Source organism: Alosa alosa, chromosome 20 (assembly GCF_017589495.1).
Source record: "Alosa alosa isolate M-15738 ecotype Scorff River chromosome 20, AALO_Geno_1.1, whole genome shotgun sequence".
Lineage (NCBI taxonomy): Eukaryota > Metazoa > Chordata > Actinopteri > Clupeiformes > Clupeidae > Alosa > Alosa alosa.
This window is the reverse complement of record NC_063208.1, coordinates 9,180,242-9,201,649: the sequence shown is the minus strand read 5'-3', so window position 1 is coordinate 9,201,649 and position 21,408 is coordinate 9,180,242. Positions and strand designations below refer to the sequence as shown.

General features: G+C 43.3%; 1 protein-coding gene across 1 annotated transcript; it reads left to right on the top strand.

Annotated features, from left to right (window-relative positions):
- Positions 1-136: 136 nt before the first annotated feature.
- Positions 137-21,191, top strand: shisa7b (shisa family member 7). Its single transcript, XM_048229075.1, is given in 9 exon segments — positions 137-588; positions 1,094-1,213; positions 6,727-9,910; positions 9,912-10,444; positions 11,234-11,391; positions 14,030-14,095; positions 15,403-15,591; positions 16,990-17,242; positions 17,244-21,191. Coding segments are annotated over 7 exon segments (1,944 nt in total). The 5' UTR covers positions 137-588; positions 1,094-1,213; positions 6,727-9,724; the 3' UTR covers positions 17,803-21,191.
- Positions 21,192-21,408: the final 217 nt, after the last annotated feature.

Here is a 21,408-nt window from a genome sequence, read left to right as displayed (position 1 = left end):
AATTGATTAAGCTCATACACACAATCAGATGATGTAGGATGACACGGTAACCATGGAAACTAGAAGCACCATCTTCAACAGGGGCAAGTGTTGCTTTTCATGACAGGGAACAGATGTCTGGAGGTGAAAACTGACACCAGCGCCTTAGCAGTACCATGCTGCGCCAAAGCTTACCGTACAATGTCGCTTTCAAAATCATAATTCATTTTATAGCCTACTGCACATTTGGGGGTGTGTGCGCGCACGCATGGGTGTTGAGCAGCTGGTCTCTGGTGTAAACCAATGACACCACAAGATGGAAATCTGCTCTTGGCAATAAAAAGCGTCGGCGATTGGTTGATAATTTCTTACATTTGGACTTAACAAATGGAAGCGTGCGCAAGCACCCATGGTGTTAAGCCAATGAATGTAAACGAAGCGGACCTTTGCTGAAGTGGTTCTACTCGCGTCTCCGCGCGGATGTGTCTCTATTAGCACAGAGGGAGCGCGCGGATCGGTATTGGCATCGATAAGGAAAATATCTGTGTGCAGCAGTTTGGGTTCTAAGGAGATTCTCATCTGTGAGTGAATTGGCATCTCTCATTCAGCGTATGTATCACATGTTTTTTGGATCACTGTGTCGACTAATGGAAAGATTACTTTGAATTAACAGAAGGAAATGTATTGAAAAGTAGCTCTGCTGTTTCCCCCTGTACCATTACTCAGTCAGATGATCTAGCGACAGACAATTTAGCCTAAATGTGAAGCAGCCTTTGTCTTCCTCGACAATAACGCGCAATTTAAAAATCCAGCTATTTTCTCACACTGGGAAAAGGCAGATTTTTCAAAGGGTTGGGAAGAAGCCATAATTGCCTAAGATTTTTCAGTGACTTCGTTTGGATATTTGGATGTTAATGCCAATTATTGGCTCATGTTCAATGATACCAGTGAGTGTGCTTTTCCATGATGAGGGTGATGCTTTGTTTGGGTGTATTAAAAGCCAATGCTTTTGTGAGCCACGACAGTTGCTGAATTTCCTTCTGCTGTTTACATTCACAGTTTTCATCTATTTTCACCAACACTTTTTTTCCTCCTATTTGTGACTTAACACCAGCCTCCGTCGAGGCTGCTGCTGCAGGCTTGTTGATGAACGCAACATCAGGCAACATGGTGACTACCGTTTCCAAAGGCTCTTCATCAAACTGCCCGTCTGAGTACAACCAGCGCCACGCAGGTAAGATGCGCCTTCGTGTTTGCAGTAGGCTACAGCTGCAGCACAAAGACGGGGAGAGTGAGACGCACCACCCGCACACAGGTGTCAGACTCCCTTGCCACTCTCCATGCACATCCTGAACTGTGGTCTCCCATTTTGTTTGTCTTTCTCATTCCGCTTCCCCACCCCCAATCAGCATCTACCGATTCGCGGTGTAAGGCTGACGGGTTCCAAGCGCATGCTTCTGCTTGCTGCTGCTGCTGCTGCTGTTGCGCAAAGATGTGAGCCGCCGTACTGCACTTGTTAGCACAGTGCGTTAGAGCGGCGCAGGCTGAATGCTAATCTGAGCATCCTCCCGCGGTCCCGCATGAGGTGTGAGATCTGATGGGACCGTATTTTAGGATGGCGCAGGGGTCATTCTGGATGCGCCAGAATACACTGGGCCTTTTTGTAACCGAGATCTCACTCATGATGAATAGAAACGCTGTCAGATGAAGTTCTTTGGTATGCCAGACACAGCTGCCATCCGCCTATGAACTTAAAACACAAATCTTGCCGTGCAATTTGAGACAGATTCAGGAGGTTCCTTTGCTCGGTATATTTGATGTGGACCTCAGGATTGCACTTCTGATTGTACATGCTGCTGAACATGTTGCATGCTCAGAGTTGCTAATTTGGGTCTTTGTTACATTCGCTGACTGGACAAGTCAGAACCATATATCCTTACTCCTGGGGTGGAGGGCAGGGCACTGGGCTAAATGATTGTTTTGATAGTCAAAACACAGCAAAGAAGAGTGAAGATGCCAAATGGATGGACAAATAGAATGAAGAGAAGCTATACTCTCTCTCTCCATCTTCCTCTCACTCCCTCTCTCTTTCAATGCAGCAGTGCTATTCTGAGACTGCCACTCTGCCCACACACGGATAGAGAGAGGGAGGGAGAGTGTGGTTGTGTGTGTGGAGGAGAAAGAGAGATATTTCACAGAGGGGCTTCTGTGGCTCCAAGGCCCTTGTGTGTTTCTGTGATTTATTTGTGGGCGTGTGTGTGTGTGTGTGTGTGTGTGTGTGTGTGTCTGTCATAGTGTCTACTGTTGTATGTGTTTATGTGTGCACCCTTGTGTGTGCGCTCATGGGAACAACCGTGTGTGTGTCTGTGTGGGCCCATTTGTGCAACCATGTCTGTGTATGTGCGTGTGTGTGTGTGTGTGTGTGTGTGTGTGTGTGTCTGTGTCCATGTGTGCAACCGTGTGTGTGTCCATGTGTGCAACCGTGAATGTGCGGCCATGTGTGCAACCGTGTGTGTGTCCATGTGTGCAACCGTGTGTGTGTGTGTGTGTGTGTGTGTGTGTGCCTGACCGCTGTGGAAGCGGGGGCATCGGCAGCTGCTCAGTACACTCCGCCTCACACGCGTCCAGATGATGATGAGGATGATTAGGCTGATTAGAAGGCTGATGATGATGAGGCAGAGGAAGGTGAGGAGCACGCCACTTCACACCCTTATGTCTGCTGATCTGATAGGCCTTCCGGGCATTGGAGGGAGTTGGTTGGTTGGTTGGCTCACCACTCCTCGAGCAACGAGCTTCTGGATCATGAGTCTCCACTGAAAGGATCAGTTTTCAGAAAATACAAAAGGCTTCATAATTTACCTTTGGTTGGCAAATGCAAAAGCCAGAGTGTAGAAATTCAGTGAAATAATGGAATATAAAAAAAAGAAAAAACTTGAATGAAGTAACTGTCTTTCAACAGCTGTAAAAAGTTCTGTGTAAAATTAGTGAACCAAGGGAAGAAAGGAAAAAGTATGTTGACTAAAAAGTATGTTGACTAAAAGAGAACTTTTAGTCAGAGAACTTTTAGTCAACATACTTTTTGTACCTAGTGAACATCACCAACAGCATAGTTTGCACTGATAAGGGCTAACTAACGGTGTATTGTAAAAGCTGTACGTTTTACATATTTATTTATTTATTTATTTATTTATTTGCTGGAAGTCCTGGATCACAAAACTACATAGTGATTAATCTGGAGGCAGTAGGAACAACAGGTGTTTTCTATCTGTCCTCCTGAAAACGATATGCCACCAGAAGGATGGCTCCAATCAAGAACATCGAAAACACACAAAAAGGACAAAATTCCAAGAAAAAGGTCTTTCAGAGTTTCAAATCACACTAGGGATGTGTACTCTTAACAGTGTTTAAAAGATGTTACTACGTTGTGCCAAGCTCCCATCCAGGCTTCCAGTGCAAAGGCAGAGCAAGCTTAACTCATTTTTAAGCGAAGACTTGGCCATAGCTTAAAATAAATATTCTTTTTTATTTTTTGTGCTTTTGCCTTTATGCTAATAGACCTCTGAAGTTTGCTACCATCTTTGCCCAAATAAGGAGATCCGGTATCTTCCTATGGGAAAATAACATGGGGATTTTGAATTATCGCACCTGTTAAACTCTCACAGGGATGAAGAATTCGGAAATGCAGACGTTTTGCTCTACACAGTTTTGTCCTCTGCCTTCGAGTGGGTACTGATCTGTGGTACGTCAAGATGGCAAACTTTGATCTTGACTTTATCTAACTTACAATGCAACTTGCCATAGGTAGTTAGCTTCAATTAACACCCGGATCTCCTTATATGGGCAAAGATGGCAGCTTTGGTTCCTTTTCGTAGGCGAACTTCAGAGGTCTAGTGGAGAGAGACATTAATCAAGGATGTAGTGGAGGCTAAACGCAAGTAAACACAGTTTACCCACCTCTGAAATTTCAGAAATACAGTTTATCCACCTCTCAAAAGAGTTTATTCACCAATTGCATCTTTTAACATTTAAAAATCACACTGCATTATCCACAATCACAATATGTACACTCATCAACACTAGGAACCATTTAATACACTTGTATTTTGTATTAAACATTGGACAATAACCTCTACCATCATCAAACATGTTCTGAATGCCTTTTCTAAAAATCAGATACCGAATAACGCAGTCCACCTTACCGTGATCACAGAATTAATAGTTTACCCACCTCTTATTCAACCACTACACCCCTGACAGTAAGCCAGTGGGAGAGAGAGCTGTGGTGGAATGGGCAATGATCCCAGGTCAGATTTCAACATGGGTCCCCCATGGGTGCTGCTGAGACCCAAATATGGTAGGTTGAAACAAATTCAGCAAAGTGGTCAGAAATCATTGAGGCTGAGGGCAAGCAGTGACCATCATACCTAAGATCTCTAGTCTACCAGAGACTTTCTAATGAGGAGACACAGCACTCCAAAAATCATCCATAAAAATGCATGGGGTTAGTTTGTAACGCCAAAATGGCCGTTGTCTACACATATCCCACCCCTTCTTTGGCAAAACGTCGACATGTGAATACATTGAGCCAATCATGTGGTGTGAGGTGAATACATTGAGCTAATCATATGGTGTGTTGTGAAGACATCTTGCCAATCATGTGCTGTGAACTCGCCGCTGGAGCAAGATTGGTGTCGTGAAGCCTTGCGCACGCGCATTTCTGCCGAATAGGATGCCCGACGAGTGCCAAAAAAACTCGTTGTTATATGGCCACCGAGTGGAGGGACTTGCCTAAAAGGACTTTGCCTAAACTGGACCTAAAATCACTAGAAAGCAGAAATCAATCCATTTTTATAGTGCATTATGGTACAGTGAAACCCTCTCCTCCAGGTATAGCTCTTAATTTTGAGTCTTCCATACTCCGGAGAACTGTTTGTTTTTTCATTGATTCACTGAAAATGTCAATACGTTCTGTTGGACACAAACAACATTTCTGCTTTGCAGAACGTTTAAGATGCCCTTTCTACCAGGGGGACACTAAATCAGTTTCAATTTCACCCCAATGTCCAGTTTCTTCTCTCGTCATCTCATGGGTGGTCGCAGGAGGCCTTGTTCGCCTTGCAATCTCGGAATTTCATTCATCCTGTGAAAACTTGCCTGGAACGGCCAGAGCAGGCTTAAAGCAACACCAAAGAACTTTTCCTCTGTCGCACGCACTATTTGTTTATCCAGCACTGGTTTTGGAAATAACAATGTCCACAGACAAGGTAGAATATGTTGCATGATTTTATGAAAGTACGATGTATTGCGACATCAGATGCAAGTCACATTTGTAGTTTCTTATGTGTCATTTCATCGAACTACAGATCCGCTACCCGATCTGGCAAACTTACATAGTGCGGTTATAGCCGATAGAGGGCCGCGAAGCGAATGCAAAAGTGCCGTTCACCCTGTTACGAGTTGATGAACCACTGAAACGATTTTGGAAACATTATTTTAAGGTAGAAAAAACTCTTTGGTGTTGCTTTAAACTGGGGCAGAGTGTGCCAGGCGTCAGCCCCCTCAGTCTGTTTCCGTGGATCCGGGCTGGCCCCGGTCGTCTGTCCCTCAGCTGCTCGGCGATAGCCTGAGTTTGTTTCCTCTGTTTGGAATTTGCCTCAGTCTGTTTCGGTCGGCGCAGCTCGCCGTTCAGCTTCAGTCTGTTTCTTCTCAGAGTTATCCCTGGGGGCTTAGCCGTGATCTGCTGTTTAATGCCCCCCCTCTACCCCCAGTACACATACACCCACACACACACACCCCACACATATACACACACACACACACACGCCACACATACACACACACACACATGCCACACACATGCCACACATATACACACACAAATACATTCCACACATATACACGCACACGCAAACACACACACACACACACACACACACACACACACACACACACACACACACGCCACACATACACACACACATACACACTCTCTACAGGAGACTTGGCGGTATGGCAACCCCCCATCCTCTCACATCTGTGGCTTCCTCTTTGGCTTCCTCTGATCAGTAGGCCTGGAGTGCGTCTTTCTCTCTCTCTCTCTCTCTCTCCCCTTCCTCTTTCTCTCTTTATCCATCTCTCTCTCTCTCTTTCTCCATCTCTCCCTCACTGTCCTCCCAGAGTATAACACTTCTGTAATGCATCCAGACGTGTTAATGCAACATGATCAGTTCCTTCATTTAAGAGGAGCACAAGTTGCTTCACTGACAAAACCCAAAGGTCCCTGCATCTCACTGATCCAGAGAGTAGAAGAGTGTACATAGAGGGAAATGTGATTTAAATTTTAATTAAAATGTTAATTAACTTATAAAAGATTGATTTAAAGGCTTTTAACATTACATTACATTTCTATTTAAGTCATCTGCAGAACCTTTACTGCAAAGGTGAACGCTTGTCACCACTTAATTCCTTTCATTTAGCTCCATTATCGGACTATAATCAGAAAGCTACTACTCTACAACGCACCCATTAACCCATAAAACCAGTGTGTGTGTGTGTGTGTGTATATGTGTGAGAGAGCTTATAGACCCATCAGCTCTGGATGTGTCTCACCAAGGTATGTGCAGGGCACATGTGACAGATTGTGGAAAAGGTCATTTGCAGATCAATTGACCCTCCCCCCCTGTTCCCTCTTTCTCCCCCTCTCTCTCTTTCTCCCCCTCTTTCTCCCTCTCTCTCTACTCCCTGCAGTGAGAATCGGAGGCTGGTGAGGCTGGAGGCTTGGCTCTGAGCTCTGCTGGTGGTGGAGAGAGAGAGAGAGAGAGGAAGAGGAAGAGAGAGACGGCTCCAGTGGAGGCAGGGCTGTGGGGGGATGGGGAGGACCTGGTCCCCGGAGAAGAGGCTTCATTGAGGGACATGAGGCAAAGCTCAGCCCTGCTAGACCCTCTCTGAACCAGAGTTCACTGACTGCACTGACTGTTGAGTTGAGTTGAGTCTGACACTCAACTCTTTGCTTGCTAGTTTTTTTTGTTTTGAGTGGAGATCTTTTGCTTTATGTCTCCTGACCAAGTGTGAAATTTGTGCCAAACAGGAAAAAAATTACAGACAACGAAAAAAAGAGAAGGAGAGACTATCAGACTGACCCAGAAAGTCATTTTTAGTACAATTTAACCTATATGGGAAGATTTTTTTTTAGTGTTGATACAGATTTCTCCTTAAAATATTAGCTTCAGAACAAAAGACTCTTTTTATTTGAGCGCCCTTTCAATGCTATTCAGCTTTCTTAAGATTTTTTTTTGTGATGATGACCTAATGAGATTTTCATTAAGTCACAGCTTTGCCGTGCCATTTTAAAAAACAAAAACAAAAGACAAGTCATAAAGTTTACATTTTTTGTAACGCTTTTATTTGATTGCTGCTCAAAGAAGATGGTAGTTAGTTTTGAGAGACTAGTGCATTAGAGTTTAAAGTGCTTTATGCTATAGGGACCCTGTGTGGCGGTGGTGATGCATTAACTGGGTCTAGGCTGCAAATGAGGTGAATGCGAACGGGAAAAAGAGCCTCGGCATTGATTGACAGATTGACAGGCATCATGTGACCAAGAGTGACCTGCTGCTAATGGCTGTTTAAATATCGTGTCTTTGGTCTGTGAGTCCTCTGGTCAACGTGCTTCCCTCCCCTCCCCCTCAGAGAACGTCCTGTCCTCATTTAGGTGCCATTTGCTTGTGAACAAAAAAGCCTTCCAGAAGCATCCAGCCCACCTTTTTTTGGTCTGTGTGCAATTGGACAGATGAAAGCCATAATATGTGAACTTTTATAAGGCTTAGATAGACTGCTTTTTTTAACCTGTGAGTACACATGAAATACCATTGCCTGGTGCATTTATGTGTTCAGGGATTCCTGTTAAAATGCTGATTTAAGATGCGTATGTTTTCCATTTAAAACAGCAACATTTAAAAAAAAAAAAGTTGATGGAGCATATTGTTTAGGGGAACTTGAGGGCTGTGAAAGATTGTTCCTCTACCTCAGTGGTGTGGGTGCGGACACACGTCCGGTTTAGTACTTTGGGAGCCCAAGTTGAAGTTTGTACTGAAAGTGAAAAAAAGAAGAACAAAAAAAAGGATTGGACTGGTTTGTGTTGCTTGTAATATATATCCCCACGGTGACGAATGAATCTCAGCCAGTTCATGGGTTTTTTGTGGACAGAACCGTGCAGTCCTGCCAGAGACGGGCCCAAGCCCACCTTCGTCTTGTTCTGCTGGGCAGAGCTGAGTCCAGAACAGAGACACTTGTGTAAGGGGGCCACACACACATAGATATTTAGAACTTTTCAAGCTCCCCACCACCTTTCCCCATATGCCTCCAGAGTCGCTCTAAATCCTGCAGCTCTCTCTTACGCTGACTCATATAGCTTCCTCTAAGCCTTTGTGACAAGTTTTGTGCTGCCCTTTGAACTGTTTTGAATTGAACTCACAGCTTTGAACTTGACTGCCCACCTAGGCGTCATATTGTGTGTATCACTGACGTATTTGTTCTATTAAGAGAACCTTTTCCTACCACACCTTATATCCTCTAACCTAGGTGTGTGAGTTATTTAGTTCTTTGGCGATTGTGACTCCTTGCATGCTGTTGGATTTATTGGAACTAGTCACACTCTGGCAGACATTTGTTTGTTGATGATAATCAACACTGCCAAATATTAGGACGAGCATAAACACTCTTTCAAGATTTGTTTACAAGATGACAGCAGCCCTCACAGCTGTCAGTGAAATGTTTACATCTCAGAGAAGAGCTATGAAATGGTGTCAAAAGTCGATTCATTTCTATTTTGACACTTCCCTGACAGAAAAGTGTATAGGTCAGATGATTGTTGTTGAGGAACTGAGGTGCCAGTATAGTTACATTTGACCTGCTTATGTAGTGACTACTTGCAGACTACAATTCTAAAAGTTTACAATTCTGAGAAAAATGTTTACAGCCAACATTTTTCCTAGACAGTGAATCTTTTTCTGGGCCAGGGTGCAGGCTCTGAACAAAAACACCTTTAACAGTGTTGCCTATCTCTCGTCTTCAGTATTGATCATTTTAAACGTTTACAGTGGTTGCATATTTGTTTTGTTTACAAGGACAGCGCTGTCCACCTCAAAAGACGTCTGAGTTGAATGCATGTAGAGAGTACCTGTTTACGCAGTAGATAACTCTGACCACCTCTACCAATCCATCGAACCCTTCAGTAAATTGTTGTTTACAGTGAATGCTATTGTTCAATGTTTCAACAGTCTAGGCCATTATATCCTGTGCCAATTTGGATTTCTATTTCGTGTATCAATTAAGTGTTCGCTAGTACACATTTTCTGTAAGAGATTCAGCCTGTGACTAAATATTCTCCGTGTTTACATTGCTAACTGCTAACTATCAGAGATTTTCATTAAGAATGGGAGCAACATGTTTACACTAAGATGTGACTGACAGTTCTATGCCATATTACATGCTTTTTTGCTTGAATATAAAACAGCTTAGAACTCACATACTAAAGAGCTTGCATACTAATGTATGCATAATTAACTTCAAGGAGAGATATTGTCTTTAAAGGCTTTATATTGTCATACTGACATGCAGTTTTTGTTTTAAGAAGATAAACTGCCTCAAAGGACATTCCTCCTTGCATTGCTGCTGTGTTTGTAAAACTAAAGGGTTGTTTTTTCAAAGGCCTCTGCATTTTAAGAGTTGTTTGTTTCCCCTGTGGACGATGAGGCCAACCCTTTCTTCAGCCATGGCAGCAGTTCTGCCTCTGCTGTATGCTCTGATGCTCTGCGTTGCCACGGCGACCGTGACTCTGCCCTCAGAGCGTCGCCTGGCAGCCAACGGGAGCCCCATGCTGGTTCTGCTCCGGGGCCTTGGCAGCAAGCCCCTCCCAGTCCCCTGCCCCCGCCGGACCCCCCGGTTGGGCCAAGGAGGCGGCGGCCATGGCTATGGAGCCCAAGGGCGCTGAGATCCTGCCCAAGCCGCTTCCGCAGATCATGCCCCGCAACCTGACGGACGCCATGAAGCCACCGCTCGGGGCGGCCCAGGTGGCGCCGCCGGAGAAGCTGGTCAACATGGACGTGTGCCGTGGCTACTACGACGTCATGGGCCAGTACGACCTGACCTTCAACTGCTCCAAGGGCACGTTCATCTACTGCTGCGGCACCTGCCACTACCGCTTCTGCTGCGAGCACTCGCGCAACCGCCTCGACCAGGACTCCTGCACCAACTACAACACGCCCGACTGGGCCAACACGCATGTCTCCACCACGCCGCCCCCCGGCTGGGGGCCTGGCCCGACCTTTGACCCCGTGCGGACGCAGAGCAACACGGCGTACGTGATCGGTGGCGTGCTGTCCTTCACACTGGCCGCTGCTGTGGGCATGAAGGTGGTGTTCCACAAGATGTCCCGCCGGCCACATAACAGGGAGATCAACATGCCCAGGTGGGTCGCCCCAAATCACACCACAAGGGGTCTCTTGGTGTTTTAAGCCCCCAACGTCGTCTTCCAGGCAGCGCTGCATGGAAGGCACTAGGGTTAGGGTTAAGGTTAGGGTTAGGTGCCTTGAAGTCCACAGTCGCAGCGCTGCCTTGAAGTCGACGGTGGGGGCTTAAAACATTATCGAGCCGACAAGGGCGACTTTCCCCTATGGAGTAAGTGTAGTCCTAGACTTCAAGAAAATGTCAATGAAAAGCTAAAAGCTTTTAGTCTAGGACTAGGCTTAATCTATGTATGGAAACTCTGCAAATGGCTTGTGACAAATGGTTGCTTTTTTACCATAGACAGATACAGATTACCATACAGTACATTGCATTTGTTTAGAAAATTTGATTGTTTTGACTGATTGATGTAATTTGTATTATTTTTAGATTCTCTCGTGGTTATCTTAGTCTGATCTCTTTTTGTGAATTCACTGAAAAACATTTTTAGCCAGAGGACACCCAACACTCAAGTTGACCTTTGTTGTCATATTTCAACAAACTAAACTGAACCAAAAACAAAAACAAAAAAAATCCTTACTGACCTTCCTTCCCTCTCCGCATCTCCTTTTCATATTTATAGCATCTCTTTCCTTCTTTCTCTCACCTTTCACTCTACCTCTCTCTCTCTCTCTCTCTCCTCCCTCCCTCTCTCTCTCTCCATCTTTATCTCACTCTTCCTCCCACATGTACCCTTGTCTGCCCTAATTTTCTTGACCGTCCTTTCCTCTTCTCTCCTCTTGCCTCTCCTCAGGGCTCTGGTGGACATCCTGCGGCATCAGTCCAGTCCTGTCCAGCAGGGGGAGCGGAACAACAGCACCATCCTCACCACGGCCACCAGCGGCGAGGGCAAGCTCGGACGCCCGCCCAAGAAGCTCTACACACCTGTGCTGCCAAGCAAGGACAACCGCCGTGAGTATCTACTCTCAAGGGGAAGGGGTGGGAGGGAGAGAGAGAGGGAGGATGGGAGAGAGGAAGGGAGAGCAGGGAGGGGAAGAGACTGGGAGGGAGGAGGATGTGGTAAGGGAAGGAGGCAGGATATGCTTGTATTTGGTGAGGGGTTGGGGATATGAGCTGGAGTTTGCTGATTCAGGCAGAGGGAGTACAGGATTAGCCAGCGGGCCTCGAGTCGTTGGCAGTGGCGACGTTGGCTACTCCTAGAGGGAGGTCACTGGGGCACAGACTCCCCTGATGACATAAAAATAACAAAAAATAAAAACAGAGACCTTAATCATATAGATCACATTACTTGGCTGCAGTTCTGGTCTCTCTTGGTGGCTCAGACTAAGCACAAGCTAAGAAAACGGGAAGTATTTTTCATTACATTTCATTACAGCAGACTGAATTACTTCCCTTTCAACTGATCTATCTATGTTGACACATGCTCTCTGGACAGCCATGCAGTATTTTAGATGTTATTAAGTGAGCTACTTTGTGCATATATAATACAGCGTGTTTAATAATTAACCATAACCTTTAGGACAGATGAATGATGGCAGTAATGTCACTAAACCTAGCTAGCTTATGTAGGCTTATCCTGTTAGTTAGTTCACATTGCTTACAAAACACTTCCGTTGTTGTCAGACTTCTTTTGTAACATACAGTTAGGTCCATAAATATTTGGACAGTGACACCTATTTTGTAATTTTACCTCTGTACACCATCAGAGTGGGTCTGAAACGAAACATATGTGTTTGAAAAATGTGCACATCAAAAATGTGTTTGAAGTGTAGACTTTCAGCTTTAATTCAACTTATTTAATTCAAGGGGTTGAAAGCATACGGGTATATCATTAATCATTCAGGACATTTTGTAAGATGTAGCTTGATCGGTGAATTATTTGCTGTAGATTTTTTTGTTCACAAATATTTTAGATTAGTTTTGTCCAGGGAGACTGCAGAGAGTTGTATTGCCATAAAATTATGATAATTCTGTGCTATCTTTGACATCCAAATAACATATTACAGAATACCCTAGTGTAGTTCAGTTCTCTGCCTACACTAAAATTATTTTAATTTGTTAATTTGTTAAATGGGTTAATATGATGTGTTGAAGTGGTTTAGTTTTCAAATGAAATGTCAATTTGAGGATAAAAAATAACTTATGTAATGTAATTTGTTTTGTTGCAACACATGGCATTTTTGCTTGTCTTTACTGTTAGCCATTAATAATGACATACAGTTATCCAACAGAATAACATTTTTTGAGGAAGTACACAGGCATGTATGCGGATAATGTGAAGCTTTTACTTTAATTATGAAAGTACCCATAATTCAGTTGAGGATAAAACCAGGCATTATGTTTGTGTTATGAATTAATTAAACTCATTTGAGTTTCATATGAAAGGTGATATCACGATGATACATGCAAGGCCTGTGAAGTACTGTATTGCATCAGGTTTGATAGTCCCACTTCCATCCAAATGTTTCACTTGCTGCCACTGTGAACAACGGGCGTGGGTAGGATGGGCACATGGATATGGATAGCGTTGGATTTCGGATTTTGTAACAACATGGTTGTAAGACCTTTTTGAGGTATAACAGGTGGCCAGGGTGAGGAGGTAAATAATTAGTGTACTAATGTATTAGCCTATTATCAGTAGATATATCTGAATTAATAGGTAGTTAAGTAAGATTAATGCTTGTAAGTCAGAAAGGAAAAAATGTCATCCTATATTTCAGAATAGCACTTTCAGTTGGATTAATGCATGTGCTATAGGCTATTTTTTTTTTGGATACTTGAAATTGGAGGAGAGCACTTTGTGTTGAACGAACCATAAAAAATATTCATAAAAAATAAATGTTTAACTTTGCAGTACTACTTTGAAACTCTGTGATTAAACTTTTAATGAAACTTGTGTAATTACATTAAAGTTAATTTATGGCATTAACATTTTAAACAGTGAAACGTCAAACTCATGGAAGCAGAATCATGCATTCACTGTTATTAGTATCAGCAAATATACCTGATTTTGTTCAAATAATCCATACACATGACCTCTTCAAATACTATTTATTACTACTAGGAATGTATACTCCTCATAGGTATAGACAATTTGCCCTCAAATACACAACATATCTTAACATAATCCTTTTTGCATTTTTATGTCAGAGTCACTCAAGTCAACACATTTTGTTGATTTGTACCATGACATTTAATTTGCTTAAGTAGACATCTAACTGCTTCTTACGAACATTAAGACAAAAAGTCTACGTTATAGTCATCTCCAGACATACTGTATTAATCTAGCTTTATGAAACTCCTGAGTGGGGATACACTGGTGGAGGTGCAAAAGAAATAGAGCTTATGAACAGAAATCTCACTGCTCCAAGGCAGAGGTGGAGAGCATAGGGGCAGGGATACGTAGGTAAAAGGTTGAGCTTGTTTAGGCACACTGGGACGACAGGGTGTCATGTCGCGCTGCCCATCTGTACTGACATGGCGATGAGAGAAGGCAGGCGAGCAGCATGATGAAAAAACAACAACAACAGAATAAAAACAGCCGCACGCCCGCAACGCTTCCCTCAGTGTTGCCTCTGCTCTCTTGCAGTTGGAAACGTCCAACACAATTTGGGCGGCCTGTCTGGGTCCAGCCCCAAACATACGGCTACTATTGGTAAGCCAACCGGTACAGGCAGTGAGTGTGCGTTTTCTGTGTATATGTGATCATGTGTGTGTGTCTGTGTCGGCAGCCGTTCTTATATCAGCTATGTGTGTGCAGGTCTGCCCCCGCAAGCATTAGATTATCTGCTCGTCCCTTTGCACTTGTCCTTTTCAAAGCTGCCTTGCCAGACTCTGTCTTTCTCTCTCTTTATCTGTCTTCTCTAGCCTTCTCTTCCTCGTCTCTATACCTTTCTGTCCTATTCTGTCTCTCTTTCACTCATCCTTCCTCCTTTCTCTTCATCTATCATTCTATCCTCCTCTCTACCTTTCTGTCCTCTATCCTTCTATCTCTTTTCTATCCTCTTTCCTGATCTGTCTTTCTATCTTTCACTTCCTCCTCTCTCTCTCTCTTCCCTCTGTCCTTCGCTGTCTTTCTGGCTCCTGTCTGTTTTATTTTTTGCCCATGTGCTCTATAACTGGGTCTGTGTAAGTCCACCTGGAGTTGGGCTCTGCTTTCACTGTGCTCAAATACCGGTCTGTGGAATGCCTCTATCACTGGAGTCTGTGTGTGTATGTATGTATGTATGTGTGTGTGTGTGTGTGTGTGTGTGTGTGTGTGCACGTGAACACTCCTGCTTAAGACTAGGCCCCTCCTGAAAACAGGTCACCTGTGTATGCTGTGTCTCATCCTCACCCATATGGAGCACTCTCTCCTAGTAGTGCCCTTACTATGAAAACAAGTGGGCACCTGTAGCATAGCATGGATTACCATTCCTCATTATGCAGTCCTGCATGATCAGCAACCGATGGTGATTGGTACGAGTTTGACATTTTTAACATCACTGATGGGTGATTGGCTTGATTTTCATTCTTCCTTTTTGACGACAAAAAGAGAAAGGCCATGTGACTTCCTGAACAATCACACACTGTGTTCTCGACAGCCCAGGTGTTCCCCAGGAGACGGTTCATGGGACTTCCATGACTGTCTACAAACTGACGGGGTAATGTTCACCGCTCTTGCACAGTCCAACTGTGTCAAGGGAGGGTGTTCATTACACCAACCCAACATGGCCTTGTGCAAAATGGTGTCCAGCTGTTGTCATTCATGCATGCGATGATGGCACAGCTTTTTTGAACCCAAACAAGCAGTTTTTCTCCCCCTACCCTATGTTAATGTTTTTGACACCATTGACTCCTGCTGTATTTGAACAAATGAGAAGTGTTTCTATTTATTTATTTTATTTATTTATTTTTGTTTGTAAAAGTTTCATCATGTTTATTCTTCTTACTCTTCTTCTTCCACTTGCCTCGTTTCTCCAGAGCGCGCTCCCCGCATGAACAACGTCCAGCTGGCCCCGACGGGCACGCTGCTGTCCAGCAAGCACGGCAGCATGGGCCGGCCGCCCTCCTCGCTCTCACACTCCTTCCACAACCTGGCCCAGCTGCCCCCGTCCTACGATGTGGCCATGAGACCGGATATCAGTCGCTACTGCTCCCTCAAGAGGCTGGGTGAGACTATGAGACTGCGGGGAGGAGGAGGGGGGGCCTGGGGGGGAAAGTGAAGGGTGTGTGTGTGTGTGTGTGTGTGTGTGAGAGAGAGATTTCACACATACACTGAACTTCTGAATGAGCGAGGGAGAAGTGTGATGCATGTAATTATGCATGTGTGTATTTGGATCTCTGTGTGTGTGTGTGTGTGTGAGAGAGACAGAGAGAGAAAGTGTGTGTGTGTGTGTGTGTGTGTGTGTGTGAATGTATTTCTCATGAGTGTTTCTCATGTCTGCAGTGGTTGTTCTAAAGATAAAGGTTTTTTTTTTAGTAATGTGGGTTTTGAGGTTTGTGTGTGCTTAACCCATGCATCATAAAGGAACATGTCATGTGATGTTGACCACTGTGGTGTGGTGTGTTAGTTCTGTGATCAGAGTGAGAGTTAATCAGTGTGAAGAAAGGTTAAAAAGTTGGTGTTAGGACTGAGTTAATAAGTGATATTAATTCTATGAGGTTAAACTGTTGATCCGTCTCCACTGAAATTAAGATGGGGTTGACCTATGTGAGGTTTTAGGGATGCACCTTATTGTGAAATTCTGGGCCAATATCGATACTGATGTATGAAATAACAATTTGGCTGATAAGCTAATCCAGATATGTATGTTCTTTGTTTGTTTACTTTATTATTGTTGTTAATAATACCCTTTAGTAGAGTGAAAGCAATTTCTTGCTTTTCAATTTCTTGTTTTTTATTAGCAGCCCAAGTCCTCTGATATTTAAGTGGTGCCTCCTTAAAGAAGAAATTCAGTGTTTCTCGAGGTCACCCAGTACTGTCGGTATGAAAAACTTGAACCTCGAGAAACAGAGATCTATGTGAAAAATCGCAGGATTTCTCCTTTAATTCCTCTTCTACACTAACAGATATTTATCTCACTAATATACGGGCAAGATAATATAAAGAGTAGGTACATGGATATCTGATAATATTTCCAAGGCTAACTTGATTTTGTGGATTTATTTCTGGCCACAACACAGAAAAAATTGAGCTCCGTGTTTGTGAGTTTCATGAGGACTGACAAGAAAGCAGATCACATTGAGGAGCTTCCTTTTGCTTCTATGATATATTAAAAGAATAAAACATTTTCAAGCAAAGATTTATTCTCTTTGATATTTGAACTGTAGTATGAGTGCAGTTATTTAATGTTCTTGTAAAGGTTTGTTATTAAACTCTAAACTGCGGAAAAAAGTGTAAATCATTAAAATCATGTCAGATCCATGTCAGGTTTTCAAAAATCCATTAATTCATCAGAACTGAAATAATTATGGGAATGCTTTGTTTTGCTTTTCTTACTGTCATATAATAAATGATTTTGCTGATCATCTGTTTTACACTATTTGCTTTTATCTCTCCCACCTCAGAGAAAGACCTGGAAGACTACAGTACTATGGGCTACAGTACCTCTAAAAGGCGGCCCAACAATATGCCCCCATCCTTTCACTCCTCTCAGCATCATCTACACTGGGGTGGCGACTACACCCTCGGAGCCCGGGGCACTCTCCCCCTGCACTCCTCCCGCTCTCGCATCCACCTACCGGCCACACCCAACCCGTACCCTCTGCCCCCTTCCCAATCAGCGTACCACCCTGGTATGGAGCCTCTGTCCCACCCCCCGCCGGGTCATGTCCCAGGACCAGCTGCTGATGCTGGGGGAGGGCAACACGCTCTCCCGCCTGTCCAAGAACCAGCAGCACCAATACTACAAAGCCATGACCACCAGCAAGAGCTCCACCGGCAGCACACTGCGCCGGTCTCACGAGCGGCTCCTGGTGTCGCCCGACCGGTTGGACGAGCGGGTCAGGATGCCGACGGATTTCGGCATGCCGCCGACCTTGCCGCGTCTCACCAGCCACCAGAAGGCCCAGTCGCAGCAAAACGTGTGCGTCACGCCGTCCATGGACCGCCACCACATGATCAAGATGAACTCCCACCCGTCGTCTGGCCGCGATATGGAGCGCAGCCACCCCACGGGGGGAACCATGGGCTGGGCCGAGAGTGGACACGGCTCTAGTGGAGGTGGAGGGGGGACTTTGGGCCACAATGCCAGGCGGATGGCCTTCGCCACCAAGCGCCAGAACACCATCGAACAACTCCACTACATCCCTGTGGTGGGTGGCGGGGGAAACGCAGGCCAGTCACTCAGAACAGGGAGCAAAAACGAAGTCACCGTGTGAGACAAAGGCACAGAGAGACAGAGAGAGAGAGAGAGAAAGAGAGAGGCAGAAAAGAGAAAGAGGATTGATTTCAGAATGTATACTTTTTCAAAACAAAGAAAGGGTGGTCTGAATATTATGCTCGACTCAAGTGAGGATAGCATGACAGAGAGAGGGAAAGGCTTACTCGGATAAAAGTGAAGTAAAAGAGCGCTGAGCTAACCTGTTGGATAAAAGTGACGGAGACAGTCAGAGTGTCTCTCCTTGAAAAATGATGAATGGGGAAGAAAAGAGATTCCTTGTCCCAACGTTCCTCTGTATCCATGTTTGGGAGATTAAATATGAGATAATTATGACTCAGAGGCCATAGATTTTCTCCATGTAGCCTATGTATAATAAGCATATGAAACTACTATGAAACATCCTTACTCACATACATATTTGATAGGAGTTATGAAAAGGGTTGCAATGAAGCACCCAGGTTTGAGAAAAACAACGGTCTTGTTAAAGGAAGCGGAAATAATCATCCATATTTGGAGATATCCATTGTGTTATTTGTGGAACCCAGTGGTGTTTTGAGTAAATAAGCTTGACATTGTTGTTTGGCAGCGCAGGAACTTGCAGTTTAATCTGAAGTTGTGCTTCGTTCCAGATGATGCTCTGAATCTGAATGAGAGAGTGATTCATAGTCTTTATGGAATCCTCTGCCAGATGAAACGATTCATAATTGGCTTGCAATGAGATGACGTACAAAGATGAAAAAAAAAAAAAAACTACAAATTTTGATCAATAGCAAAGGCCCTTTGATATGGTGCTGGTGTGTTTACGTTCCATAGATGGGAAAGAGACCGTAAACACTTGAATAATTAGTCAGTCCATTCCTGGCATGTAACTGAATAATGGCATAAATGTACCTATAAGGCATTTTTCATCACAGCTCTAACTGAGTTTGTTTTATACAAAATTACTTGGTAAAATTTTTTTTAATAGGACTTGAGCTACCCTTTTCCTGACAATGTCTAGCACAGTTTTTGCCAGTGCTTTGGTAGTGTTCAATATGTGATTCCATATAGACCCTTTCAAGAGAGTTCCATTATCAGCATCATAGTTGGCCCCACAAGACTTCCTTTGTAACATTCCATATGTTATCTTAATGCAGAGGAAGTAGATTGGGGCCCAAATAGAACGTTCAAGCATTGTTTTTGTTTTTATTGTTGAAAGGGTCTATATCCCTGCTTTGTTATTATGGTAGCATGGAAATACCAGCTCTCATTGGATTATTCAGAAGTAGGCCCAAGTGCCCGGGATGGAAATTTAGAGTACCCTTGTCTAGACATACATTAAGTAACAGAGGCCCAGAGACAAATAGCAGAGATAACAGGATGAACACATACGGCGGGTGTGCTTTCTGTAGTGTAGTGACTTGTTTCAGGGCTTATAGCTTGGTGTGCATTTTCATTGGTTGCGCAGGGGGGAAAGAGAGGGTGCAGTGGGCTTTTTCAGATGCAACGGCGAGCTGGAGAGGCCCTAAGGAGCCTGTGGCCGGTCACATCTGATATGCCTGCTCTGGTCAGGTGCTGGGGCACAAGGCCGGCATGTCCTCAACAACATGAGAACTATGTGCGGGGGAAGGGCAACGTGTGCGTGTGTATGTGTGGGTATGTGTGAGTGTGTGTGCCTGTCTGATGGACTCTTTTACTCCAAGGGCTACTCTGAGGTCTCTGTATTTGTGTACGTCCGTATACTTCATGTTATGCCCTCTATTTGTTTGCAATGTCACAATTTATGATGTGTCATGGTAAAGGGTATGTATTTGCCTTTCCACGAGTCTATAAAAGAGGGTGATGAACCAAACAAATTCTGCAAAGCTTCTTTATTGTGGTCCTGTGATTTTGAACTTCAATTCTAAAGACACCCTTTCTATGTTGTTTACATGGCTGGGAGAGAAACAAGTGTGATCTCACATTTTTCTGTAAATCTGACTCTGCAAACTTTTTTTTCATTCATCTATCTTTTGTCATCAGATGGCAGAAACTTCCCAGTTCACACGGAACTGCTTTTAACAATGTTATCTGAAGAGTTAAGACAACACTTATTTTTTTCCCTTGTCTTTCCACATAAAATTGTCTTAGGAGTGTTATGTTTTATCACTGTTTTGACAGAATCCTGACAAACTTGGATTATAAATGCTGTTTATTTATGTTGATGACCTTTGGATTCTAGCTCATTATTACCATAACTCTTTCTTATCTATTTTTGTTTATTTGTCTTTAATTTCATTGGCGTTCCCTACATTCTAAATATTTAGTTTTGGTGGAATTTAAACATTTGTATTGTTGACTTTTTAAAAATTCAGATGCAGTTATATTGAAAAGACAAGACAGCATGTGAAGATGTCAAAGACAGTATTGACAATGTCATCGTGCTGACTTAAGATGTCATGGTGTGTATGTGTCCTGTGCGTGCATCTGTGTTTGTGTGTCTGTGTGTATTCCTGTGTCTGTTTCAAGAGAGTTGAATCTCATTTGACCTGACAGCTTTGTTATGGCGTCAGAGAAATGTGCTTTTTAGGAAAATCCACAGTATGTTACAAATTGATTTATCTCTCTGTAGCTTCTTGATTTTTAGGACTCCCAACCTTATTTAAGAATAAATATGTGCAAGATTTCACATATGGGCTAAATAAGGCTAAACTACACTGTAGTTTCCAATATGTTTCGGTAGAAGCAAATGATAATGATATGACAGCCACATTTTGGGAGATACAAATCCTATTTATTGTGATATTAACATGTTGTGTGCGATCCAACATTGACAAAGGTGTTCTAGAAATCCAATCTCATTTTAAAATGAGAAGTTATTTTGAAATCTTTTTTAAAACACAAATGTTGGGCTGAGAAGTTGAAAGCAATGTTTCAGAGTATGAAGGGCCAGTCATTTTTAAAGATTTAATCTTCTCTTGGATTTGAAAAGAGACAGCCTATTGTTATTGTGTAGCTATATTAAGTTGCTTATACTTAACCCTTGCTTTGTGTGCCTGTTAATGTCAGGGAAGTCTAACCGTATGTATGTGTGACTGAGTGACTGCATACTCAAATGAGTGCCAAAGTTACATATTTTGTGAGTGGCTTCGGCTGCCCCCAAATAGGCCTATTGTGTTCCCCCATGATGAGCATGACATTTTGATAAAGACTGAACTACAAATCTTTAACATTAAGGGCTTTACTGGCCCTGGAGGAGTGAGACATTAATTTGCATACCTCGGAAATTTGTGTATTTGTTACAAAAGATAAACCCAATTCCTTTGTTTCGACAAATTGAAATAATTCCAGTTATCAGTGGTATCCTACCTTTGTAGAATAATGTTAATTAATGATAACAATAACAATAAAAAAAATACAATGAGTGAACTGCTTTATGTGTGTTTGTGATGAAAAGTTAATCACAATTTTGTAAAGCAGGCTAAAAAATAAAAAAGCCTAGCTCTATTGGTCTGGGCAAATAGCCTGGGTAACACATTGAAACTATTTAGGATAGATATCCTAATTTAAGTCTTTGACTATACTTCTCATGTTTTAATACTTCTTATACTTTTCTTTAGCAGAATAATATATTTAGTAATATTTA